This window comes from Macaca nemestrina, chromosome 10 (genome assembly GCF_043159975.1).
Source record: "Macaca nemestrina isolate mMacNem1 chromosome 10, mMacNem.hap1, whole genome shotgun sequence".
NCBI classification, from domain to species: Eukaryota; Metazoa; Chordata; class Mammalia; order Primates; family Cercopithecidae; genus Macaca; species Macaca nemestrina.
Window position 1 is genome coordinate 15,705,492 of NC_092134.1, and position 27,561 is coordinate 15,733,052.

At 45.6% G+C, this 27,561-nt stretch overlaps 1 protein-coding gene across 5 annotated transcripts in view; it reads left to right on the plus strand.

The window, feature by feature from the left end:
• Nucleotides 1–27,561, plus strand: part of LOC105495091 (kinase suppressor of ras 2) — a 520,600-nt gene that overhangs the window by 463,294 nt on the left and 29,745 nt on the right. For all 5 annotated transcript variants that reach the window (XM_024797056.2, XM_071071001.1, XM_071071002.1 and 2 more), the window contains exons 15-16: nucleotides 24,525–24,621; nucleotides 25,655–25,788. In XM_024797056.2, coding sequence (XP_024652824.1) covers nucleotides 24,525–24,621; nucleotides 25,655–25,788 — 231 coding nt within the window. The remainder of the gene's footprint in view (nucleotides 1–24,524; nucleotides 24,622–25,654; nucleotides 25,789–27,561) is intronic.

A 27,561-nucleotide genomic window follows, 5' to 3' on the forward strand; every position in this document is an offset into this window, starting at 1 on the left:
AGAGGGAAGGGGATGGAAGGAGGAGGGAGCCAAGAGTTCAGGTTCTTGTTCTACCACTTTGTGACTCTAGATAAGCCTTTCAACCTTCTAGCTCCATTTTCTTGTTTGTGAAATGATTATAACATTATCTGCTTCATCTTTAGCTGGGCCATGTACCTCCTTGTCTGGACCTGTTTGAATTAAGCTGAACCCTCAGAAGTGAATGACCACTCGTCCATCCATCCTCTTATCAATTCAACCATCTTATATCCCCCAGACCCCTACCTGTCCCCCTGCCCATCCCGTCACCCTCTGAACCATCCGTCTATTCAATATAAACCCACCTGCCATCCATCCACTCATCCATCCCATCCACCCACCCACCCACCTTCTCATCCATTCATTCATGCAACATCCATCCACCCATCTATCCATCTACCCACCTTCACATCAACCCATCTGTTTAACATCCAGCTATCCATCTACCCATTCATCCTGTCAGTTTACCTAAACACTAACCATCTATCCAGCCACCCATCCACCTATCCACCATTAACCTGCCCATACACTCATTTATCCACCCATGCACCCACCCTCTCATCCATCCATGTGTTTAACATCCACCTATCCATTTACCCATTCATCCTGTCAGTCCATCTATCCACTTCCTACCTATCCATCTACTCATCATTAATCTAGCCATCCACCCATCCATTCACCTACCCTCTCCTCCATCTATCTAACATCCAGCTATCCACCTACCCACCCACCCATCTGTCTAATCACCATTAATCAGTCCATCTATCCATCCATCCATTCATCTTCCCACTCTCCAACCCTCCTACCTATCCATTCATGCACCCATCCATTCACCCATCATTACTCTAGCCACCTAGCTATTCAGCAAATAATTGTCGAAATCTTACTCTCTGACATGCAATCCCAGGTGCTAAAAGTTCATGAGTGGGGCTTTTCTTCTGGGATATGATGGAAGCAGGCAGTGTGTCACAATTAAAGCCAACTCCTTGAGGCAAGGCATGATGGCCGGTAGCATGGAAAGGCTGTGGTCAGCATCATTCTGGTATCACGTGTTTAGCGCCAACAACAAGTAAGTCTAGGGGAGCATCAGTAGATGGGAATTTTAGCAAACTGCACATCTATGGATCACATTCCCAAATATAAACATAAAACAGACTACCCCTCAAAGGAAAATACGGGCAGCATGACTAAAATAATCAGAATTGTCTTTTCCTGCAGGTTTCCTTCCCTTTGGATGTAACTTTTGTGGAACTCAAGGCTGCTGATGAGTGTAGAGGTCTAAGACCCTGGGAAGATGACAAGGGAGGGTGGCTTTTTATCTCAGTCTGGAAGGTGATATAAATGGAGGGGAAGAGGATAGGCTTGGGCCATGGGGACAGGGAGAGAAAGTGCCAATTTAGCAGGCCCTGAGGTAGTTCAGCCTGATTTCCAATAGGAGTGGGGGTGGGGGCTGCTCACTGCCTACTTTATACCCCATTAACTCCCAACTCATAATAATTTATCAGCAATCAGCAGCAGGCTGGAGTTTACTTACTCATTATTTATAGAGAAAGTGTTTGCTAAGCAAATCAGTAGTTCAAACAAGATCGCAGGGGGATCGGTTTAACCCCCTCAAGAAAACCAACCAGAATAAAAGCCTCAGCACATTCACTGTCTGAAGGCAGATGGGGCTGCTGGTGACAGAAGGACACCATCCAGCCTTCACAGCCCCCGCTTTGCAACTCCAGAAGCCTTCACTTTATCTCAGAATGATCTCTAAGGAGTATGTCTTGGCCTCTCTCTGCCCCATCCAGTCTGAATTTGACATTTGGCTCTATGTTGCTGTTTCAGTAGCCTAGTAAAAGCCTTTGGTCAACCCTAGAAAGAATGAATGTCCTTTGGAGTCAAGTCTCAAAACCAGGACCCTTAAACTCATTCCTTTATGGGAGATGAATGGCCATGGCCTCCTTTAAGTGACTTAAAGATCTCTGGTCCTTTCATTTCAGGAAAGCTTCTTGGATTTAGGTTAGAAGACCTAGTTTGCCATCCTGGTGCTGAATGGCCTTGGGCAAGTCACTTGGGTTCTGTGATTCTCAGCTTCCTGCTGTGTAGAACAGACGTGCTGCTGCCCATCCCACAGAGTTCAGGCAGTAGATTAAACCATGTGGGTGAAAGTGTTTTGTAAACAGAAAAATGCAAAGCGGATGTGAGGGGCAAATAGTTTTTCAGGTGAATTTTAATGAAAATGAGAGTTTTTTTCCTTTATTGAATCAAAATGAGTGTCTTCAGCTTTTCCAGTGGTTCGCAACCTTGGCCGAACATTAGAATTACCTGGGAGCTCTTGAAGTCTAAGTGATGCCTGGGCTCCACCCTCCACCCCAAAAGATCCTGAATCAGTCCATCTGGGGTGGATTTTATATATATATATACGTACATATATATATATATATATATGTACGTATATATATATAAAATCATGTATTATATGTATATGTATAATCATGTATTATATATGTATGTATGTATGATGTATGTATGTATGTATCTGTCTATCTACCTACCTACCTACCTACCTCCAGGCAATCCTATTATGGAACCAGGACTGGGAACCACTGAACTATTCCCAGAAAGAGCCATGCCAAACCAAATTTCTCTTTCCTCCCATCTCAGAGGCAGAACTGCATAGCACTCTGGAATCCTATAGACTTTGGTGCAGCCCCATCTCTGTCACTTCCTGGCTACTACATTTATTCTCTAAAAAGGTGTGTGGTCTTGGCAGCTATGCTGGGAGGAAACAGACTTATGGGTACCCAAAACTCTTCTGACACCCAGAGGATTTTATTTCTCAATCTCTGAAGCAAACAGACTGCCACATGCATGCACCAAACAGGGATGGAAATTGCAACCTGAAATTAACAACTCAAGAAAAAAATATATCGATGTTTGCTAAGTAGAGAAAGAGGTGATATTGGCTGGAAAGAGAAATGTCATTTTCAGGCTGCCAAAAAAGAGTATTAACATATAATATGGAGAACCAATAAAATCCATAGTCTAATTCTTCCAAGCTGCCTAGTTGAAATAATTTATGAAATTGCATCTGAGAGCCTTGACATTTAGCTCCTAATTTTGATAGAGAAGATGTTTTGTTGGGCCCAATACTGGTGACATGTGTATCAACTTTGAAGATTCTTTCTTAGTCATAGAGGATCAAGATCTGTGTCCCTGATCAAAATGTTCAGAAATGACTTTGTTAATAATTGGTGTATCCATTCGTTCACTTGTCCAGTCATTCATCCAGCATAGCCAGGAGGTAGTAGGTACTGGAGCTGCGGTGCTTTATAAGACATGCCTGCCCTCAGTAGCCTCCCAGCCATAGGGAAGATAGTCCAAAAATTGAGGAGTCATTATATAAGGAAGGAAGTGTTGAAACAGAGGTGTGCAAAGGCCATGAAGAGAACTCAGAGAAGGAGACTGCCTGACTGGTGAAATGGGCTGTTTCTTGTAGAATAAGACATTTTGGAAGAAATGGGGATTAAAGGAAGGGTGTTCTTTGGTGTATGGAACAGCACAGACCAAGAAGGTGACAGAAGTCACATTTGGAAAACTTCAAATAGCTCAGTTGAGTTGGAGCAAATGGTGCCAACTGGGGGATGTGCAGTGAGGGACACCAAAGCCTAATGTATCTTGACCCTCCTGGATGAGTAATATTAAAAATAAGAGTGGATAGTTGAACCTTTTCAGGTGCTATGCAGTGTGCTGAGCACATTATACATACTTTACACTATTAGATGCTTGCAACCTGAGAGGAGAATATGATTGTCACTGTTTTACAGATCAGACTCCAGGAAATGTTATTATTTGCCCAGGGTTCCATGGGTGTAAGCAACAGAAGCACAATTCTGTTTGAGCAAGAGGCTGGGGTGATCTGGTTAAAAATACAACAGCATGAAAGCAAAACGTTTGGGTTTTGGTCTTGGAGGGAGGGCAACATCCACCATGTTCTGCCTCTTGGGTTTGAGTTAAACCTTTTTCCTTGAGGAACAATGGGACCAGCTATTCCCCACCCACCTTCAGTGTGGTCAACATGATGTGATAGCTTCCACATTGGTGAGAGGACTGCATAAGGACTGACACAAAGTCAGGATTCTGGTCCATTGACCAATGAGTGAATAAAGAAAATGTAGTATATATATACTATGGAATACTACTCATCCATAAAAATGAACTAAATGATGTCTTTTGTAGCAACTTGGATGAAGCTGGAGGCCATTATTAAGTAACTCAGGAATGGAAAACCAAATACCATTTGTTCTCACTTATAAGTGGGAGCTAAGCTATGAATATGCAAAGGCATACAGTGATATAATGGACTTTGGAGACTCAGAAGGGGGAAAATGGGAGGGGGGAGTGTGGGATAAAAAACTACATATTGGGTACAACATACACTATTCAGATGACAGGTACACTAAAATCTCAGAATTTGTCACTGTATAATACATCCATGTAACCAAAAACCACTTGTACCTCAAAAGCTATTGAAAATTTTTTTTTTTTTTTTTTTTTTGAGACGGAGTCTCGCTCTGTCGCCCAGCCCAGGCTGGAGTGCAGTGGCGTGATCTCGGCTCACTGCAAGCTCCACCTCCCGGGTTCACGCCATTCTCCTGCCTCAGCCTCCCGAGTAGCTGGGACTACAGGCGCCCACAACCGCGCCCGGCTAATTTTTTGTAATTTTTTTTTTTAGTAGAGACGGGGTTTCACCGTGGTCTCGATCTCCTGACCTTGTGATCCGCCCGCCTCGGCCTCCCAAAGTGCTGGGATTACAGGCGTGAGCCACCGAAGCTATTGAAATTTTAACAAAGATTTTTTAAAAAGATTCTGGTGCTGGGCTGTTTGAACAGTCTGGCTGATCCTGACTCTTTTTGTATACACTGTGGCACCAGTTCCAGTCACCCCCTCCTACTAACTTTCCCAGAGCATCCAAAAGCACAGGAACCTTGGATATCCAGGCAGCTGAGCATTTGCTTATTAAGATCCCCATATCTTCACCCTCAAAACTTCACAGATAGAAGCTAGAGTTCCTATGGAATTTAAGGAGGCCTGAGAGGACAAGATTACCTAGGTGAACATTGGGAAAGAATTCTTTTAGTGCCCTAGAGTTAAGAGATTAAGGGAAAAAAGAATCCCAAATGAACTCAAGTGATGATTTTTGCCCATCTTTGAGAAATTGGCACAAACTTGTATTTTGTCCCTGCACCTTCTAAATTGGGTTTTGGGGAATGACAGGACTTTCAATTGAAACAGATTACCAAGGTGAGGCTTGGTGGCTAATGGAAATAATCGTAATAGGATTACGTGGAGTTTTCATCTTTCCCATGAAGATGCAACATTGTCACATGACGTTTTGGGGCACAGAACCTATGTTTTTAATCTCTCTGGACATTTATTTTCTGTTTTTAAATGATTGAGAGGTGAGGTCACGTCCCTAGAGTGCTTTGCTTTCTGTGAGAAGTAGGAGAAAGCTGTTAACAAAAACATGAAATTGAATCTCACCAAGCACAGATTCCCATTTGCCTGTTGGTTTTTAAAATCATTGTGCTGGCCATTTCTGTACAAATAGAGGTAAGTGTTTGTGGGTGTTTGGAAAAGAACTATGTTTTTTCAACACAAAGGAAAATACAACTCCCATCCCAGAGTTTGGTCTCCCAAAATAGTGATGTTTATTGTGGAAGTTTGATCCTAGCTACAGTATCTTATTTTTGTTGATTTTGCTATTGTCCCTGTCTCTCTTCTCTTCTCATGGCCTCACTCACTTTGTATTTTGGGGCCCACCAATCAGCCATAATTGTCAATATTTACTGAGTGCTTTTAATGATCCAACCTCTTTGCATGTCCTTTTAGGTAGGATGGGAGAGGCTTATACTGCAATGACAAACAACCCTAAAATCTCTGTAAACATTTATTTCTCAATACTCAGAACATTTATTTCTCACTCCTGTAAAGTTGGCTATAGGTTGGGCAATCCTCCAGGGCAGCTGTCTTCCATGCAGTCACTCAGGGATTCAGGCTGTTCTGATCTAGTGGGTCTGCATATCATCCTGGAGCCTCCTTGGTCATGGGTGGCACAAGAAAAGAAAGTGGGAATTGAGCAATGCACTTTAAAATACCCCAACCAGGCCAATAAAAACATCCTACTTTTCATAGGCCAGGGTCAGTCACATATGCAACATAACTGCAAAGAGATTGAAAAGCGTAGTCTCCCGAGTGCCTAGGAGCAACATGGAGCAAGATCTGATGAACACTGGTGTTGTCTCTGCCACATGGATCTTCTAATTTAACCCTTCCAGACCTATGACATAGATTCTGGTCTGTCTACCTGCATTGATTTTAAGCAACTTTCCCAAAAGCTTATAGGTAAAGAGTATCAAGACTGGGTCTGAAACCTGGCTCTGACTTCAAATTCCAAGCTCCTAACCTCTAGGTGCTACTGTCTCCCCTAATAAGTTCTCTCCCCTCTCCACTCTCATTTCTGTTCCTCCTTCTAAAAGAAATGATTCCTGCCAGCACACTCCCCTGGCTTCAATTTTTCTCCATTCCTCTTGGGATAGTGAAATGGTAGTTTGTTTTCCTCTCAATGTCCACCCCAGTATCTTGCCCCCCCACCCCACCCCGAGGCCTCCTCAAATCTCGTAGGTCCTTCAAGTTCTATTTACAAAGCTTCAAGGGCAAAGCACAGAAATGTTCTTTGCTGTCAGGCCAGCAGAGGCATGGGTTGTTGAAACTGGAGGAAATTCCTTCCCTGGTTGACAAAGCTGTGAAATCAGGGTGTTTTATTTTTACCCATTGCCCAGCTCAGGGCTCCTCAGCAAAAGCAACAGGAAGAAGTGAGTTGGGATTTTTGTAAACTTCCATTTGTTTTTTTCTTTTTTAAAACAACTTTATTGATATATAATGTATATACCCTAAAGTTTACTCAAAGTGTACACACAGTTTTTAGTATGTTAACAAAATTGTGCCACTATCACCAAAATCTAATTTTAGAACATTTTCTCTCCTCAAAAAACAGAATCGATTTGATACCCATTACCAGTCATTCCCCACTACCCTCCTCCCAACTTCCCCCACCCCTAGGCAACCTGAAGTTCCAGTTTTAGACAAAGAATTGGTTTTCTTGTTGGAGCATTTCAAAGTCCAGGGAAAATGCAGACCCAGAGTGCTTTCTGAGGGATGAGAAAGGTCAGTTCTGCAGTTGGCATGATGGTACCCATATTGCTGTCCCCAAGTCAGGTCACAAAAAAACATATAGATACATAGACATAGATGTACACATAAATGCAAAGACCCCTACACATGTGAATGCACATACATATGTGCACACACTTGCACCTACAGTCATGCACATGCATACATTGACATGTCTTTGCATGTGTTCATGTGTGCATATAGTCACAGAGGCAGACATACACTTGCACTCAGAAACAAGAATGCCCATGTGCATACCTGTGTGCGCAGACATAGGTCACACTTGTGGCTTTTGATTCAGTTACAGTGATTCCCTATGTGGTGACAGTGGGTCAGGTCACTTTCTCCCGATGGCCGTTTTGAAGTCAGTGGTCTGTAAGAACGGCATTCTAAAGCAATTTTGGATTTGTCTCACTTGGGTGAACATTTGTCCAGCTAATTTAATGTCCAGGAGCTGCCTGGGAAGGCTCTGTGAGGGTGTGATATAGGAGTATGGGCCGAGAGTTAGGGAAAGGAAGAGGCAGAAAACATGGACTTGACATATGCTTCCACGTTTGAGTGATTGTGTGGCTGGGGCACGCCTCTCCCTGATGGGTGGCAGTGGGTAGTTCAGTCTGTCTCCACCTTGCATAACACAGGCTTGCAGATAAACTCCCTTATTTGGCTGCATCTGCACTGGCCTGAGTTCAAGTTCCTTCTCCCTCTTTAGCTCAACTCAATCCTAAGCAGAACCTTGTCCCTGGACCTATGACACTTGCCGGCACTTTCTCAAGTAATGTGTGCCTGCTCACCAGACTCAGTATCCCCACACCTGGCACAGTGCCTGGCAGGGCTCTGGAAGTGTTAGCTCAGCACATGCATAGAAGCATAAATGGTTGACTGAGTGAGCAACTGAATGAATGGAAAATCCATTTGACCTTAACCACACCCCAATGCAGAGGAGAATGGCTGAAATTGAAGAAAGCCCTTCTAGTTTAAGTAGCCCAATTTCTATTGGCTCCACCGTGATTTCTTAGAGCAGGGGTCAGCAAACCTTTTCTGTAAAGGGCTAGATAGTAAATATTTTCAGCTTTGCCATATGGTCTTTGTTACAACTCCTTAACTCGGCTATTTTAACATGAAAGCATCTATAGACAATTTGCAAACAAAGGTATGGCTGTCTTCCAATCAGACTTTACTGTAAACACTGACATTTGAATTTCATATAATTTTCACATGGCACAAGATACTACTCTTCTTTTGAAAATTTTCAACCATTTAAAGGAGTATCAAATTATTCTTAGCTAATGGGTCATGCAAAAAACAGGCTTTGGGCTACATCTGGTCCGTGGGCCATAGTTTGCAACTCCCGTCTCAGAATCCTGGTTCTAGCAAGTCTCAGTATCTTCACTTTTGCAAATTCTACACTCTGCAAACCCTTGACCTGCAGCAGTCTGAATAGTGGGCTAGTTGGGCATGTGCTGGGATGGCCCAGTGCTGGAAGCCTTCTCAGAAAAGGGGGAAGCAGTGGAAGGCCCAGTGGCTTTGGGCAAACTGGACCCAGCTCCTGCTGCATGTCCTGGCACAGAAGATTACTGGGCAAGTCATTCATCCTCTTGAGCCACTACTTCCTCATTGGAGGGATGGGAGGATGAAAAGTTCCCCCTCAGGGCTCTTGTGTGGGTGGAATGAGTACAAGGCTTGTCTCAGGAGCTTGGAAAACTTCGATTCCCTTGTTCCTCAGCCTTTGTTCCTTCCACTTCCAAAGAGGCCGTGTAGCTTAGTGGTTAAGACCCTAGTATCAAATAGACTGAGGTAGAATACCAGTTCTGCCTCATATATCTTAGCTATATGACCTTGGCAAATGACCTGAACTCTTTGAGTCTCAGTTTCCTCATCTGTTGGATAGGAATAACACCTGCCTCATGGGGTTAGGTTAGGACTACAACCTATGGAGATAATTTATGTAAAACCTTCAGCAGAGTCCTCACGGGGAGGTTCACAAATGCCATTATTATTCTGAGAAGGCAGCATAGCTCTGTGTCTACAAGCATTGGGTTTAGCTTCAGACAAAGCTGGGTTGCAGCCAGGCTGTGTCACTCAAAACACAACCTTGGGAAATTCCATCCCCCTTCTGCAATCCGGTTTCTCCATCTCCCCCATGAAAGTAGCAGATCCAGTAATTCCTAACGTTAGACTACAACCTGAGTTCAAAACATTTCTATGCCTGTTCTCTCTTCTACATGTGTTGTCTTACACCATGGCCAGGTAGTTTCCATGCTCAGATACCTTCCCAGCCTCCTCTTCCTCTTACCTCCATCTCCATCTCCTTCTCCTTATCTTTCCATCTCCCTTCACCAAGGATCAGACCTGACCCACAGGTCCAAGATTGACTCAGCCTCAATGGCAGAAGGGAGCAGTGCCCCCCACATGTCACCCTGGCTGACTGCCTTACACAGGCCCTCCTCCCAGTGTCCTCAGCCTCCCTTCCTGTGCCCTCTTGGGCTGTGGGGCCCATGGGTGGAAAGAACACAGCCATTTGAGGTGGAGGTTATGCCTACCACGCATCTACCTGCCCTTTTTTCTCTTACCAGCTACACAGTTATTAGAAAGAAAAAAAAAAATTGAGCAGTAAACTCTGTCTTCCTCATTAGGGACCGAACTTTCCTGGGCCAAGAGTGTTATTAGGTTTTTCAGCACTCACCAAGCATTTGTTGTGTGCCCACTTCCAAAGAGGACCAGAGTGGGCTAAACCTTGTTGAAAAGACAGAAGGTGCAAAAATGCTTCCAGTCCTCAAAGAGTAACCACCGTGAAGTCTCTAGAGCAAGGCTGAGCTACTGGGAGTATGAATTTGGTTCAGACTCCACTTTCTCATTTCAGTTCCCCACCGGCTCGACATTTTCCAAACTGTCTACAGAATAAACATGTATGTCTGGTTTTACTCCAGTCAGAAGTCAGAGGCGTTTTCATTTCTTCCTTTTTTTCTCAGTTTACAAAAGGAACATGCATTTGTTGGAGGAAAAATTAGGAAAGAAAGATAAGCAGCAAGGGAAAAAAAAAAACCTTATAAAACCTCCTAATCCCAGTAGCCAGAGAGAGCTCTGCTAACACCCTGGGGGCTATCCTCTCCCTGGATTTTTAATGCATATGAAGTAGGTGATATATATGTGTACAGTTTTTAAAACAGTAATTCAGGCTACCATTGAGTTGAAACCTAAGTGTGGTTCTGGTGAGTCAACAAAAAGAACCCAGTGTGTTGATATCCTTTGATGTCTAGCCCTAGAGCGAAGGACCAGGGGTCTATTTGGTCTTTTTGCCCCTGTGGTACCTTGCTCACGGAAGAGGCTCAAAGTTCATTACCAATTTGATCTGGGCTAGGCTCGTGGTCTATTTCATGTGTTAAGACAGCAGGTAAAAGCATATCTTGGTGTATTAGTCCGTTTTCACACTGCTGATGAAGGATACCTGAGACTAGGCAATTACAAAAGAAAGAAGTTTAATGGACTCACAGTTCCACATGGCTGGGGAGGCCTCACAATCATGGCAGAAGGTGAAAGACGCATCTCACATGGCGGCAGACAAGAGAAGAGAACTTGCGGAGGGAAATTCCCCTTTATAAAGCCGTCGGATCTTGTAAGACTTATTCACTAACACGAGAATGGCACAGGAAAGACCTGCCCCCACGATTCAATGATCTCCCACTGGGTCCCTCCCACAATACATGGGGATTATGGGAGCTACAATTCAAGATGAGGTTTGGATGGGGACACAGCCAAATTGTATCACTTGGCATGAAACATAGCCCTCCCCAGCTACAGGGGACGCCGGACGCATATCCCCAAGAAAACAGAGGAGAGGAGTCATTCATTCCTCTGTTTATCCATGCACTCATTCCAAGAGCAGTTCCTCGGCCCCTCCCCTGGGCCAGTGTGGACAAGGATGCATCCAGCAGCTTGGAGACCTTCTAGCTCTAGCCACCTGCAGCCTGCTTTGCTTGTCTCTGGGTAGCAGCTGGGAATTCCCAAACAAAAGCAGCAAATGCATGATAAGGACTAACATGGCCCTGCCCTGAATTTGGAGGGTGGAAGGAAAGGCCTACAGTTGGAGTGGGGTAGTCTTAGCTGAGCTCAATGAGCAAATGAGGGTTCAGAGGTCAGGCTCTCTGCATCTCCGGAGTCACCTGCTCTGCTAAGTCATCTTTTCCCGGGGATCTTATGAAATCCTGAAAAGAGGTGAAGGTTTGAGTCCTGAACTCAAATCCTGACCCTGTTGCCTACTCACTGGGGGACCCTGGCGCAGGTAATTTTTACCTTCCTGCGCATGGATTTCTTCATTTATAAATTGTGTCTCTCCTACTAGGGGAGATGGTATGAGAATTTCTCAGGGCAGTCCCTTGCAGGAGAAAACTCCATCAGCGGAGACCATCATCTTATCTCGTTTAACCTGCAAGTACTGCTGAGTAGTGGGTATTAAAATTGGACATAAAGATCACACGCACCTGTGCAAAAGACGGAAGTGGCAAGATGCTTATTTCCTGTCCTCAAAAAATAACAGCTAGGGAATCTCCAAAGCAAGGTGGAGCCCCTTGGAATATGAATTCAGTTCAGACTGTACGTCCCCACCTCAGAGGTTACAAAGCACTGTGAGTTCCAAAGGTTTTAGGTAACTTGCCCAAAATCACGTAGCCAGAAAGTGGCAGATTGTCTCAGGTGGTTCTGATTCTGAAGTGTATGCTCCTAACTAGGCTGACTTACTGTCCCAGTCTCCTGGTCTGTACCCACTTTAGAGAGTTATAAGGAGCATATAACGAGGTGCTGCCCAGAAAGCTTTCGCCTCTGTGCCTGGCATCCTGGTAGGCCCTCTAAAGATGGTCATCATCCTAAACAGGACGGTGCTGCCCTGCGTGGAGGGATTTGATAAGGAGTATCAGGCTAGAAGTTGTCACAAGTTAATGCAGAGTCTTTGCCTTGAAAAAACACAGGGTGGTGGGAAGGGGGGCCCTGCTGCCTCTCCTGAGATACCTACCCCAGTGATCCTATTAATGGAAGCACCTAGCACCTAGTTTGCTTCTCTATTGCCCTAATTATAATTTGCATTTATTATTATTATTTTATTTGCATATTGTCTCATGAGAATGTCGGCTCATTCAAGCAGTCAGTCCTTCTTGTCACCTGCACACACCATCATTGTGACAATAAGGCAAATGTCGTTGGCCTGGCACAGTGGTTCATGCCTATAATCCCAGCACTTCCGGAGGCCAAGGCAGGTGGATCACCTGAGGTCAGGAGTTCGAGACCAGCCTGGCCAACATGGTGAAACCTTGTCTCCACTAAAAACACAAACATTAGCCAGGCATGGTGATACATGCCTGTAATCCCAGGTACTTGGGAGGCTGAGGCAGGAGAGTCGCTTGAACCCAGGAGGTGGAGGTTTCAGTGAGCTGAGATTGTGCCGCTGCACTGCAGCCTGGGAGACAGAGCAAGACTCCATCTCAAAAAGAAAAGAAAAAAAGAAAAGAAAACGTGTCTGTTCAGTGCTAGGATGTGATACCTTTCTAACTCTAACTTGCTAAACTAGTTTTGTTGTTTTGTTTTTTTACAAAAAGAGGAGCCCCCAACCTTAGGGCCGTTGGCAGACCACAGTGCCAAACGAGGATTTCACTTTGTTTTTGAATGTATGTTTGTTTTCATTGTATTTATTTTTACTCTGTACCTGGGGTTAGGGATTCTAGCTTTCCATCTGGCAATGATAGACGGTAATGACAGAAAGTATCTCTTTAAAATACACTGATTTTTTTCCCCCAAGGGCAGTACATTTAATAAAAGCTATTAAGTGATAAATAGGAGTTGGCTGATCTGGCAAATTCATATAAATACAAGTGGGCAGATCTTGAATGATTGCAAGGTGAAGAATACTGAATCAGATGTGCAGCCCTACCCTTAGGAGATGCTGAGAAAATATGATGCAGCATTGGGGAAGAGCATGTCTCAGGGTATCTTTGGACAGTGTCGACAACAGCGGGTCCCAGGCTGGACCCCACAATGTGACAGGAGGTAGAGGAATGCCAGGTTACCATTTCCCTGCAGTTCTTCCTGGAGTGACCTGGAGGCTCACACTTCCCAGTTGGCGTCCTGTGGGGTGGGAATACTCCCTCCCTATGAAGCCTAGACCGGAGAGGGCAGAAGGTCACCCAGATGCCCAGCAGCTTGGTGTCATACGGTCTGGGGCAGAAGGGATGGCCCCTAACGGGCAGAACCCCACATCTCAGTCTTTGAAGAGCCCAGAGCAGCCAGACTCTGACCTTTTTTTTTTTGAGACACAGTCTTCCTCTGTCGCCCAGGTTGGAGTGCAGTGATGCGATCTCGGCTCACTGCAACCTCTGCCTTCCAGGTTCAAGCAATTCTCCTGCCTCGGCCTTCTGAGTAGCTAGGACTACAGGTACACACAACCACACCTGGCTAATTTTTGTATTTTTAGTAGAGACAGGGTTTCACCATGTTGGCCAGGATGGTCTCCATCTCTTGACCTTGTGATCCCGCCCACCTCGGCCTCCCAAAGTGCTGGGATTACAGGCGTGAGCCACCGCGCCCGGCCGCCTCTGATCTCTTGACTTAGCAAAATCAGATTCAGTTATGGGGGGAAGAATTTAGCAAGACAGAAAGAGAGTCTACCCTTCTAGGCCGAGGTAGGAGAATTGCTTGAACCTGGAAGGCAGAGGTTGCAGTGAGCCGAGATTGCATCACTGCACTCCAACCTGGGCGACAGAGGGAGACTGTGTCTCCAAAAAAACAAACAAACAAAAAACAAACAAACAAAAGGTCAGAGTCTGGCTGCTCTGGGCTCTTCAAAGACTGAGATGTGGGGTTCTGCCCGTTAGGGGCCATCCCTTCTGCCCCAGACCGTATGACACCAAGCTGCTGGGCATCTGGGTGACCTTCTGCCCTCTCCGGTCTAGGCTTCATAGGGAGGGAGTATTTCCACCCCACAGGACGCCAACTGGGAAGTGTGAGCCTCCAGGTCACTCCAGGAAGAACTGCAGGGAAATGGTAACCTGGCATTCCTCTACCTCCTCTCACATTGTGGGGTCGAGCCTGGGACCCGCTGTTGTCGACACTGTCCAAAGATACCCTGAGACATGCTCTTCCCCAATGCTGCATCATATTTTCTCAGCATCTCCTAAGGGTAGGCTGCACATCTGATTCAGTATTCTTCAACTTGCAATCATTCAAGATCTGCCCACTTGTATTTATATGAATTTCCCTCCCCACTTCTCTGAGCCTTGCAGCAATATCAGAGGCTGGAGGAGGGGAGGGAGGGCCTGCATTAACAAAAGCTCAGTGCCCTCATGGGCAACTAGGCTCTGTCTTTGCATATTCTGATGCCTGGCAGGCCATTGTCATCTTTCTTGTCTGGCTAGGATGTGAGCCTTCCCCAGCCAGCCCCTTACTTAATGGAACTCTATAACTCTTCATTTCCTGGACACACGTTGAGTTAAGCAGGTGGCAGACAGCTGGCATTTCTCACTTGCTTTCTGGCATGTCCCATTTTTATAGGAAGCTAACCTGGCATTTTTTATTATAAAGCCCCAGAGTCCCAAGGTTTAATATCTTGAGCGTTAGATTCATGAGCAACTTGGAAGTTAGAGATTGCCGGAGGCTGGAATTTGATGGAGTGCGCGACCTGTCACTTGGAATGTGATTTATTTGCTCAAGGGAGGGGGGAAGAGCATGGGACAATTAAGTGGGATTTGAGTTGTGAGAAGTGGGGAATGCTTGAAAGGGAGGGGGCCGCAGAGGGGTTGTAAATCCCTCTGACAGCTCGAGTGTTTTTTAAAATAACAGCTGATTTTGAAACCAACTGCCTTGTGAGCTCAAGTCAGGCAGCACCACGGACTATTTGCACCCAGCTCTCTGTGTATTTTATTTGGAAGGTAAACACCTGTAGAGAGCTACCACTGGGAGACACTCTGGATTCCAGCCAGATGGCCTTTGCCATGTTACTCAAGCATGCCACACATTGTCCTACCTCAGGGCCTTTGCACTGGCTGGTTTCCCCAGCTTGGAGTTCTCTCCCCAGATTTCCACATGCCTGGCTTTTTTCTTCATTCAGCTCTCAGAAGAAAGATGACCTCCCCAGAGTGGCTTTCCGTGGCTAAAGATGCCCCCAACTCCATCTACTCTCTATCCAATAAGTCTCTGCATTCTCTTTACAGCACTTGTACCTCTCTGAAGTCTTATTTATCTGCTTTTATCTTATTGTTTACCGCCTTTCTTCTCCACTGGACCTTCAGCTTGTGGGATTAAGGACTAGGTCAGTGGTGCGTACATATCTTCTGCACCTAGAACACGGTGCCAGGACCGTTCTGGCACCCATGTAGTGGATTTTGAACTTAACAGATGACCTCTGGGCCTCCATAAAAGGAGAGTGGGCTTGAGCAGTGGTTCTCAAAGTGGGGTTCCCTGGACCCCCAGCATCTGCATTATCTGGAAACTTGTTAGAAATGCACATCAGAAACTCCGTCGCAGGTTAAAGGTGGCTGGAGTAGGGCCACCTTTGTTATAACAAAGCTCCCCAGGAGATTCTAGTGCCTGCTCAAGTTTGTTAACCATTGGCCTAGTGCATAAACGCCTACAGGATCTAGGTAGGTGCTATAAATGTAGGAAGTAGACCAGGTGTGGTACATTACAGAGTGGTGAGGACTGTGGCAAAGGAGACCACAGGTGCGGGCCCCCAAAGAAGCTGTTATGTTTTGTTGGTTGTCACACCATGGTGGGGATCTCATTCCCTGGAATACTGGAAGGAAAGTTCTGGCCGTGGGAAGCAGCCTAGGGCACTGCATCCATTCATTCATTCATTCATTCATTCGTGTGTTCAGCATTAACATTATAACATGTGTAACATTAACTAGATAAACCCAGTCCCTGCCCGTATTAGTCCATTTTCACCCTGCTGACAAAGAGCTACCCAAGACTGGGAAGAAAAAGAGGTTTAATTGGACTTACTGTTTCCCATGACTGGGGAGGCCTCAGAATCATGGCAGGAGGCAAAAGACACGTCTCACATGGCAGCGGCAAGAGAAAATGAGGAAGAAGCAAAAGCAGAAACCCCTCATAAACCCATCGGATCTCATGAGACTTATTCACTATCACTAGAACAGCACAGGAAAGACTCGCCCCCATGACTCAATTACCTCCCCCTGGGTCCCTCCCACAACACATGGGAATTCTGGGAGATACAATTCAAGTTGAGATTTGGGTAGGGACACAGTCAAACCATATAACTGCCCTCTTAGGGCTTACAGTCTGCAGTGGGGAGACAGTTCATCATCATAGGCTCCAGGCAACACCTGTTCAATTACAACTACAACAGGTGTTGCAAAGGTAGCGTCCACAGTGCTTCAGGGACCTACTGGAGGGAGTGACCTAGTTGGAGAGGCCATGGGAGGCTTTTGAGGCAAGTGGGAAAATCATTGCAGGCCAAGGAAATGGCAGAGGCAAAGGTTCGGAGGTGGGCCGGTGTGATTGGAACTCCGTGAATGACAGGGAGAGTCATATGAGAAGAGGGAAAACGGTGTGTAGGAGCCAGACTACATGGGACCTCCAGGCACTGGGAGACTCTGGTGTCTATCCAGAGAGGACTGTGGAGTCATTGTAGCAGTGGAGTGACCGGATCAGTTTTGCGTTTTGAAGCAGTTGCTCATAGTACCGGATGGAGAATGAATTGGGGAAGCCAGAGAGACAGTGAGGAACCGTTGTCATCATTCAGGAAGAAAAATCTTATTAGCAATAATATTCATGGTAATATTATTAGTGATAATACAAGCAGCTGGTGAAGGAGTAGACGCTGTAGCTGGACACTGGACGAAGCACTTGTGTGCTTTCATCTCAACCTCACACCTGCTCACGACGCAGCACTTACTGCCCCACTGTCTTAGTGGCTTCAAACAACAAACAACGAGAACATGGTTCTGAAAGTCAGAAGTCCAAAGTGGGTCTCATGGAGCTAAAATCAGGATGTTGGCAGGGCTATGCTCCTTCTAGAGATTCTAGGGGAGAATCCGTTTTCTTGCCTTTTCCAGCTTTTTAGAGGCTGCCTGCATTCCTCGGCTTGTTGCCCCCTCCTCTATCTTCAGTGTCAGTGATGGTGGGTTGAGTCCTTCTCCCCCATCACATCCATCCAGCTCCCTCTTCTATCAGATCTCCTTTTGCCTCTCTCTTTTGTCTCCCCCTTTGCATTTGAAGACCTTTGTGACATCCATCTGGCCCGCCTGGCTAATCTGTCTATCTCAAGAGTATGACTCAATAACATCTGCAAAGTCCCCTTTGCCATGTAGGGTAAATTTTCACCAGTTCCAGGGATTAGGATGTGGACATCTTTGGAGCCATTATTCAGTTCACCACACTCCTGGTTATAGAGGCAGAGCCTGTGCCTCCATGACATGCGTGTGCCCCAAGGCCATGGGGGCTTGGGGTGACAGAGCTGGGCTGGGAGCCAGGGTGTCAGTCCTCAGAGGTGGCTGCTCCCAGAAAAGCCCCTGCTCCCCACTGTTCACACCTGGCCCGGGTGCCTGGGCTTGGTGGTGAGGCGTTTGGAGGAGGGAAAGGACATGGCTGCCACAGGCATCCAGGCTTCTGTCCCAGCCACTGTTTTGGCAGAATGAGCCAGTCTGGACAGAGGCCCTCAGAGACAAACCTTCTAGATGGTTTTATCTCATTGTTTCTGACAAGCCCCTTTTAGGTTGGTTTATAATAAACATCTCGTACCCACAGTGCCATCTTAGCCAAAGGCTCTCTGTGTCACCTGAGATAGGGGCTCAAAGGGCAGCCTTGTGGGCACTGCCTGAGGCCAGGCTGGGAGAGGTGGGGCACCTGCAGATAAGATGGGGAATTCCCAGGCCTTGCCCCTCTTCTTGGAGAAAGATGATTTTTGTTGTAGAGAGATACCGAGAGGTGCATGTGCGTGTGTGTGCTAGAAGCTAGAGAGGTACTAAATACACTATTGAGCCACTAAAACACTTTCTACTGACCTCCAGATGGACTGTACTACCAGCAGTCCTCATTAATCTTCGTTGCCATAGGCGATGGGGATAGTGACATTACAGCTACCACTTTCTGAGGGCTTATGACATGCCAGAGACTCAGAGAAAGTTGCTAAGAAGCAAAAGACGGGTTTTAAGAACATAGCCTCCAGATCCAGGTGGCCTGCATTAAAACCCCAGTTCCTGCAATTCCACGACTGGGTATTTATCCAAAGGAATGGAAATCAGCATGTCGAAGAGAGATCTGTGCTCCCTGGTTCATTGTAACCCCCTTCACAATAGCCAAGATATGGAATCAACCCGAATCCATCAACAGATGAATGGATCAAGAAAATGTGGCATATAAATGCAATGGAATGTTATTCAGCCTTAAAAAAAGAAGGAAATCCTATCATGTGTGACAACATGAATGAACCTGGAGGACATTATGCTAAGTGAAATAAGGCAGGCATAAAAAGACAAATAACGGCCGGGTGTGGTGGCTCAGGCCTGTAATCCCAGCACTTTGGGAGGCCGAGATGGGGGGGATCACCTGAGGTCAGGAGTTCAAGACCAGCCTGGTCAACATGGTGAAACCCCATCTCCACTAAAAATACAAAAATTAGCTGGGTGTGATGGTAGGCACCTATAATCCCAGCTACTCAGGAGGCTGAGACAAGAGAATTACTTGGACCCAGGAGGTGGAGGTTGCAGTGAGCTGAGATGGCGCCACTGCACTTCAGCCTGGGTGACAGAGTGAGACTCCGTCTCAAAATAAATACATAAATTAAAAGACAAATATCACATGATCTCACTTATATGTGGAGTCTAAAACAGTCAGTCATAGAAATTGAGTAGAATGGTGGTTACCAGAGGCTGGGGAGTGTGGGGAGTGGAGAGACTTTGATCAAAGGACACAGAACTTCATTTAGACAGGAGGAACAAGCCAAGAGATCTATCGAACATCATGGTTATTATAATCAATAACAATATGTTATATGCTTGAAAATTGCTGAGGGAGTAGATTTTAAGTGTTCTCACCACACACAAAAAAATGTGAGATAATGCATAAATGAAATAGCTTCATTTAGCCATTCCACATATATACATATATCAAAACACCATGTAGTACACAATAAATATATACAACTTTTACACATTAAATTAAAATCATCCCAGCTCTACTTAACCCCTGAGCCTCAAGTTTGTCATCTATAAAATGAGATTGATACCATGCTTCATTGAACCATTGAAGATACCTTCAATTAGAATATTCACCATTTAGGCTGGGTGCAGTGGCTCATGCCTGTAATCCCAGCACTTTGGGAGACCGAGGCAGGAGGATCACTTCAGCCCAGGAGTTTGAGACCAGCCTGGACAACATAGTGAGACCCCATTCCAAAGAAAAGAATAGTCACCATTTATTTTACGTGCTACAAAGAAAGAAATACAGTGCCAATGAAACTATGCTCTGTCAATGATTGCAGGACACATTCTGATTTTAGAAATGTGCATATTTGGAATCAATGAGAAACAGCAAGAATACCCACTTTGTAAGGCTCTTATCCTTAGACTGCCTGGCACATAGAATGTGCCCAGGACATGTCAGCCTGTATTGTTTCTGCTGGACCCATTTTACAGACATGGAAACTGAGGTTGAAGTCACATCTGAAGGTCACCCAGCAAGTAGTAAATGCTGGAGTCAGGATTTGGACTCAGTTTGTGCTCCTCTGTTCCCTTAGCTGTGATACCTGATTAATGGTTCAAGAATCATGTCTGATAACTGGGCACCCACACAGTGGAATAGAAGACAGGAAGAAGATTGGGAGTGGGTTCCCATCAAGGCTATGCATCCACAAGCTGGGCCTCTGGGTGTCCATATCCTTACCCATAAAATAGATATAATAGGGTTTGCTATTATATATAGGGGTTGCAGCATTGCTAGAAGGAATCATGGAAGTGATATAGGTCCCAAGCACATGCTCAGTAAACTTTCATCCTCTTCTCCCTTCCTTTCCCCACATCCCACACTGCGAGTGGCTTTTAGGCCACCATTATTAGTCATGAGGAATTCCAAGCTCAGAGTAGTTGCTGTGGACACTTGAACTGACTTGCCGGGACCATCCTAGCCTCAGTCATCCTGGACATCTGCCTGATGCCTGCTCATCTTTAAAGCTCAGCTTTCATCTTCAACTTATCTCCAGCTTAGCTCTTGATAAACACCCAGGTGGGCACAGCCAGGCCTGGAGCCCCAAATTCCTCTGTAGACATTGCCCATCTGCAAATACTCTTCACTGTGTAAAGGCTTTAGAAAAGGATACCTTGGGTATCAGCGCTGCTTTACATTTTTTACAGATTTCAACACCATATACTAATTATATTAATTGTTAATTCTTTCCCTGCTTACTCTTTTTTTTTTCTTTTTTTTTTTGGGACAGGGTCTCACTCTGTCACCCAAGCTGGATTGTGGTGGTGCAATCACCATGCACTGCAACCTCTGCCTCCTGGACTCAAGAGATCCTCCCTCCTCAGCCTTCCAAATAGCTGGGACTACAGGCATGTGCCACTTCACACGGCTAGTTTTTTTGTGTATCCTTCGTAGAATTGGGGTCTTGCCGTGTTGCCCAGGCTATGACTTTTTAAAACATGTTTTGGAAGGATAACATACCTGCAAAAGTATCCAGATCATAAAAGAACAGCCCCGTGAGTTTCCACTAAGTGTATCCATGTAACCAGCACCCAAATCAAAACACAGAACACTGCCTTCCCCCAGCCCCCTAATAATGCTCCTTCCAGCACCACCGCCTGCTACACACACACACAAGGGCCATCACTGTGCTGACTTCCAGCACCTAGGTCAGTTTCATTTACTTATGCACTTCATATAAATGGAGTAGTCTTGGGTGTCAGGCTTCCTTCACTCAACATTATGTTGGTGAGCTTTATCCATGCTTTTTGCAGTTAGCAGTAGTTTGGTTATTTTTATATAGTGCAGCATGAACATATTTTGTTATATGTATATATCATATTTTATGCACTTTTCTGTTGACGAACATTTGGGTTGCGTCTTAGTTTGGACTACCATGACAAAGTACTGCAGACTGGATGGCTTAGAAGCAACAGAAATTGTGCCTGTAGTCCCAGCTACTCAGGAGGCTGAGGCAGGAGAATCACTTGAACCCGGGAGGCAGAGGTTGCAGTGAGCCAAGATTGTGCCACCGCACTCCAGCCTGGATGACAGAGGGAGACTCTATCTCAAAAATAAAGAAAAAAAAAGGAAAGAAAGAAACAACAGAAATTTATTTCTCACAGTTCCAAAGGCTGAAAAGTCAACAATCCAGTGCTAGCATGGGCAGATTCTGGGGAGGGCCGTCTTCCAGACTGTTGACTTCTCCTTGTATCCTCATATGGCAGGGAAAGAGTAAGAGAACTGGCTGGAGTCCCTTTTAAAAGAGCACTAATCCCATTCATGAGGCTCCGCCCTCATGACTTAATTATCTTCCAAAGCCCCACCTCCTAATACCATCACACTGGGATGAGGATTTCAACATACAGATTTGGGGACACAAACATTCAATCCATTGCTGGTTGGTCCTAGTTTGGGATTCCAACAGACAGGTTGCTGTTAACATTCTAGTGCATGTGTAGGAGTGAATATGAGAATTCATATCTGTTGGGTACTTACTTAGAGGAAGAATTGCTGGTTGTAGATTTGTATTAGTCTGTTTTCATGCTGCTAATAAAGACCTACCGGAGACTGGGTAATTTATAAAGGAAAGAGGTTTTATGGACTCACAGTTCCACATGGCTGGGGAGGCCTTACAATTATGGTGGAAGGCAAAGGAGAAACAAAGGCATGTCTTACACGGCAGCAGACAAGGGTGCTTGTGCAGGGGAACTCCCCTGTATAAAACCATCAGATCTCATAAGACGTATTCAATACCAGGAGAACAGTATGGGGAAAACTGCCCCCATAATACAATTATCTCCACCTGGCCCTGATCTTGACACGTGGGAATTATTACAATTCAAGGTGAGATTTGGGTGGGGACACAGCCAAACCATATCAGGTTATTATTTGTATGTATATTTCACCTGAGTAGCTGTGCCAAACTGGTGCAGTGGTTTCTCCAGAAGCTCCTGAGGTCATATGGGAGTGAGAGAAGCAAAGACCAGTAGCTGCTGAAGGGAAAGATGACGTAAGGAGGGAAAGAAGACAAGGGGTGGAAATCTGAAGCTTGAGACTTTACCTGCAGTTACCCTGAGCAGGAGACTCCGGGGAGTCTTAGAGCCTTGTTGGCGGTGATTTGCTCTTTGGTCTGCAGTGGGGAGGGTGATTTCTGGGCTTTGGCCTGTGATGAGTGTAGGTGGCTGTTCAGGAACAAAGTATCCAGGGGAGGGAATCCGCCCACGGTCTCAAATATTGAAATGTCAACATGGAGTAATTGGCTGCTCTGCCCACTCTTCCTCCACCTCTGCTCCAGCAGCCACAGCAAACACCCTGCCTGGGACAGCAACCTAGGGGATGCGGGGCCAGCCCTGACTCATTCTGGGCTGCCTCCTGCCAGCTGGCTGGGTGACCTCCTCGGACACGTGAATCAGACTTTCTGTGAGTCAGCTACCTGGGGACTTCACCTTAAGCAGATGAAGGAAAAAATGTTAAAGATCATAGGTGGCTATCAGTAGCATTTTAGAAGAGTATACGGATGGGTGGACAGATAAACAGTGTGATATGTATATAGATATGTCACTTATATATATTTGCACAAGTGTATGTGTGTCTGTTTACTATTTTGTTAATCACTTACAACTTCTTACAATAGCCAGTGATCTCATGGAAAGTTACCATGAAATGTACTAGGCATAGAGAGGTGCCTATACCTTTACATGCCTGGTTTCATGGGATTCTCCTGACAACTCAGAAAGGCAGGAGCTGTTGGCCCCATTTTGTAGATAATAAAACTGAAGCTCAGAGAGGTTAATGCACCCACCCAAGGTCACACAGCCACTAAATGACAGATCAGGATTCTAACCCCTTAGTCCTACTCTAAGTCCCCATGCTCCTAACCACTGTGCTATACTTCCCACTGGATGCCAAGGCCTGTTTCCAACTCTGTATTTCATTCAATCCTCATACTCAACTACAGGGTTAAGTATTATTAGTTTCCTTTGGTCGATGAGGAAACTGAGGCCCAGAGAGGTGAGGTAACCCATCTCAAGACAGTAAGTAAGGAGCACAGCTGGGATTCTAACTGAGATCCCTCTGATACCAGCGTTCTTGCTTCAATCACAGGACATACAATCTCAGCAAAGCCCAGTACACGACAAGGGCTCAGTAAATACCAAATGGATGAACACAATGCCAGGAGTATTTTAGCAATAACGTCGTAGGTTAAAAGAGGAAGATTCAAACAGTGATTTTGATGGAGATGGAAAATTAATTTTCACAGTGACGTTCTTTCTTCTTTTGGCCCACATTGCATACTCTGAGCCAGTCACAGTGCTAGGGGCTGGGAGTGCTATGATGAATCTAGAATCCATTCATTCAGTGATGGCTTGTGGGTGCCTGCTCTGTGCGTGCTGGGAATTGGACTCACTGCAGAGGAACGGGACGGATGAGCATACAGGCGACTAAATGAGAAGGTGTTACTTTCACTGCATAATGTCCTTTTTCATCCTGTCATTCATCTTAAACTACTGGTCCTGGAAATGAACTCAATGAGGCTGAAAATAGTTTGAAAAACTCTTTAGCTAGACAGGCGTCTGGTTTGGGGGTGGTATTACTGGTGTTTACACATCCCCGTCCAAACAATTGACTGCATCGTTTGCTGATGATACTTAATACACATCAGCCACCACTTTACTGGTCTTTCATCACTGTCCTCACACACTGACTCCTGGCAAGTGCATGCAGCTGGTGTGAATGGCCAACAGAATGCTGTCTGAGTGGTGTCTGAGGACCCAGAAGTTGTTGATTTATGTGCTGCTTTCCACCTGTGAGCCTCTGGGATGGACTGGACGTGGCAAACCCATTTCTGGACTAGGCTAGATTCTGTGGGTGTCCTTGTCGGTCAGCCACGTTGGCCAAGTTTCTAAAGAATCTACAAGAACTTCCTCCCAGATCTCCATCCCAGAACCAGATCTGAAGTCCAGTCCCAGACTTATTATCTCATAAGCACAATAGTGGTGTGTCCACGTGTCTCTTCCATCATTTGTCACTTGAAGTAACTGTCATGGGTCACCCTCTTCTGAACGACTGCCATTAATTTATCTTGTCCTTTTGCTTTTCAGCCTCTGTAAGGGACGGACGCTCTATTCTGTCGTGAGGGATGCCAAAATCGTCTTGGATGTCAACAAAACCAGGCAGATTGCTCAAGAAATTGTGAAGGTACTGTCGGCTCTAGGGCCTCCTACCTAAATCTCAGAAAGACCCAGTTTCCCCCAGAGAAGCCCCCCAACCCCAGGACTCCTAACATTCATGGTTGGATTTCAGACTACCAATCTGGACTTAAAAGAAATTAGACTTCACCTGAAAAATGCCAGGCCATGTGTAAGTAAGAATTCTGCCTCGATACGATCTGTAGGAACTATCCACCAATGGATGGTTTCCATCTGGTGTCTCATTGCTATGGTACTTGGACCTATGCAAGGACCAGGGGTCACATACAAGCTATTCAGCCCTCTTGGTTAGGATCCACCATCCCTTGAGGCCTTGAACTCCCATGAGTGGAAACCATCTCTCTCTCCACTGCTGCTAAGGAAACATCAAATGGTTGGGTGTTGTTTTGGATTAAAACAAACAAGAACATCCTGTGTTTTCTGGCAGGTGCCTTATTAGTTGTACTCAAGCTTTCATTTCTCATTTGGAGGTGTTAGGACCAAGCTGTAAGAGGAACGATGCGACTGTTCACAAAGGCAAAAAGAAAGAAACCACTGCCACTCTAGATGTTTGCCCTTGAACGAGGCTTCCAATAGACTTTTGTCTGTTCTTAATGAGCAGTTATGAACATCTGTTTAGGAACTCAGTGCCTTCTGCAGCAGCATAGGTTAAGTAGGTCTGACTAGTCTTGCAGAAGAGTTAGTCTTTAAAGGGGAAGTGGATGAAAATGGTTGGTTGAATTCCTTTCCCTAGGGATCTCTTTTGCTGCTTCTTCAGGGATCAGATGAGCAAGTGGGGATGGCCTTTCTGTGGTCTGAGAGTGGCAATGGATTTGTGTCTTGGGGGCCCTGCCTGTTCCTGCTTGCCATGCCTTCCCCGACCTCTCCCCCAGGACCCATGGTCAGACCCCAGGCCCTGCCACTGTTGAGTGTGGTCCCATTAGGGAGCCAAGTCTTCAGGACAAGGGATGTGAACTCAAGCCAGGGTGGCAGCGAGCTCTTAGGTTGTTCTCTGGCAACTCCCTGTTCCTTGCTTCTTGCAGGGCATGGGCTACCTCCACGCCAAGGGAATCCTGCACAAGGACCTCAAGTCAAAGAATGTCTTCTACGACAACGGCAAAGTGGTCATCACGGACTTTGGACTCTTCAGCATTTCTGGGGTGCTGCAGGCTGGCAGGTGAGAGGCGGTGGGAGCACCCGGAGAGTTTCCTAACAGATGATGGTCAGGAGGTGGGAAGTTAGTCCAAATGGCTTTAGTGACGTAGACTCAGGGTTGGGCCTGAGGTTGCTGAGCTGAGTGGGTCGGCTGCTCTACTGATGCAGGATGCCAAGGCCATGCCGTGTTTCCCCATGGGGAGGCCAGCACCTTGCTCACCTGTCTTGTCTTTGAGTGTGTGTGATTGGACACAGAGCATCCCCAGATCTTTCAAAGCCCCCACCCTTGAATTTAACTGGAGGGCTCTCCTCTAACCCTAAGTACTCACCTGGAAGTTGAGATCACCCAAGAGGCCTTGCTCAAAGTTTTCTAGGAATTAATTGATTTTAGTACAGGAAGAGTACAGTTAACAGCAAGGGGTTTAAAGTCAGAGGCAACCATGGCCTGACACAGCCCTTCCACTTATTAAATGCGACTTTAATCAAGCCGAACAACGTCTCTGAACTTTAGTTTCCTTGTCTGCAAGAAAAGTGGTAGGTTTGATGATGTCTTCCTCAATCAGTTCTTGTGAGGATAAAATGAGAACAAGCATCAAGCATCCACCCAATGTCTGATGTACCTCAAAAGCTCCACAAAGGGTAGCTGCTGCTGAGTTGTTGTAATTAGTATTAATTTGCATATACCTCCCAGTATCACCCAGGAGAATCATTAACTGTCGTTAAGTAATTAACTCTCAGCCACTACTCACCCTAGAGCAAGCTGCATTGAATTGGCCACGTGAAAACCAGCTTGATCTCAGATAACCCAAAATTCACAAAGTCTACCCTTGTGACTTTTAATTTGAACTGTGCTCTCTCTCTCTGTCTCGCTCTCTCGCTGTCTCGCTCTCGCTCTCACTTGAAACCTCTGCATGCTTTTTGTAATCCTGCATTTTGTAACAAATGGTGCATCTCTTCAGAAAGCCCACAGTTTCTCTCATTTTACTTCCGTTTCAGCTGCTTTTGAGAACCGCTGATTTTTTTTTTTTTTTTTTTTTTTTTTTTTTTTTTTTTGAGGAATGCCGCAGGGACGCCAACAAAGTGAATCTTGTTTGTGCTGTGCGATACCTTGAATCTGTTATAAGTCGGATCATTTGGAATTTGACAAAACTTCACGTAGCTGTTTCTGTGTGATGAGGACCAAACAGATGCTTAAGTTTCTTTTTCAGATTTTACTCCACCCAAGAAAGATTAACCATAGTCTACAAAACTATCTGTAGTCCCTAAGGCAGTAAGTAGGCAGTAAATATGTAAATATATCAAGAGATACTGGAGAGAGTCCCTCCAGTTGGAACCCAAGAAGCCCAGGAGGGCAAGACCGTGTAGAATCCCTTCTTCCCTCTGACTCCCCTGCAGCAGTTAAGTTCCTGGTTCACTGGCAGGGAACTCATACCCTTCCCAGTTTCCCAGTGTCCCAGGGGAACTGCAAGGATGCAATGGTGGGTGACTTCACTGTGAACCCAAGTATTTGCATCAAGACAAAAGGAGGCCCAGTAAGAGTTTTCTCTAACTTGCTTCTGGGCTTTTATAAAAAGCAGACATTCTTCCCTCCTGGTGGCATGTCCACACTTCTCCCTTTCTCCTCACCAGTGGCTTCTCCCTGTGGTGGAGGAAAGGGGTGCAGGGCCTCTGATTTTCTGCCTTTAGACTCAGTTTTCTGAAGCCACAAGGAGAAAAGGAAGAAAAAGAAATGGAATGGAATGGAATGGAATGGAATGGAATGGAATGGAATGGAATGGAATGGAATGGAATGCCT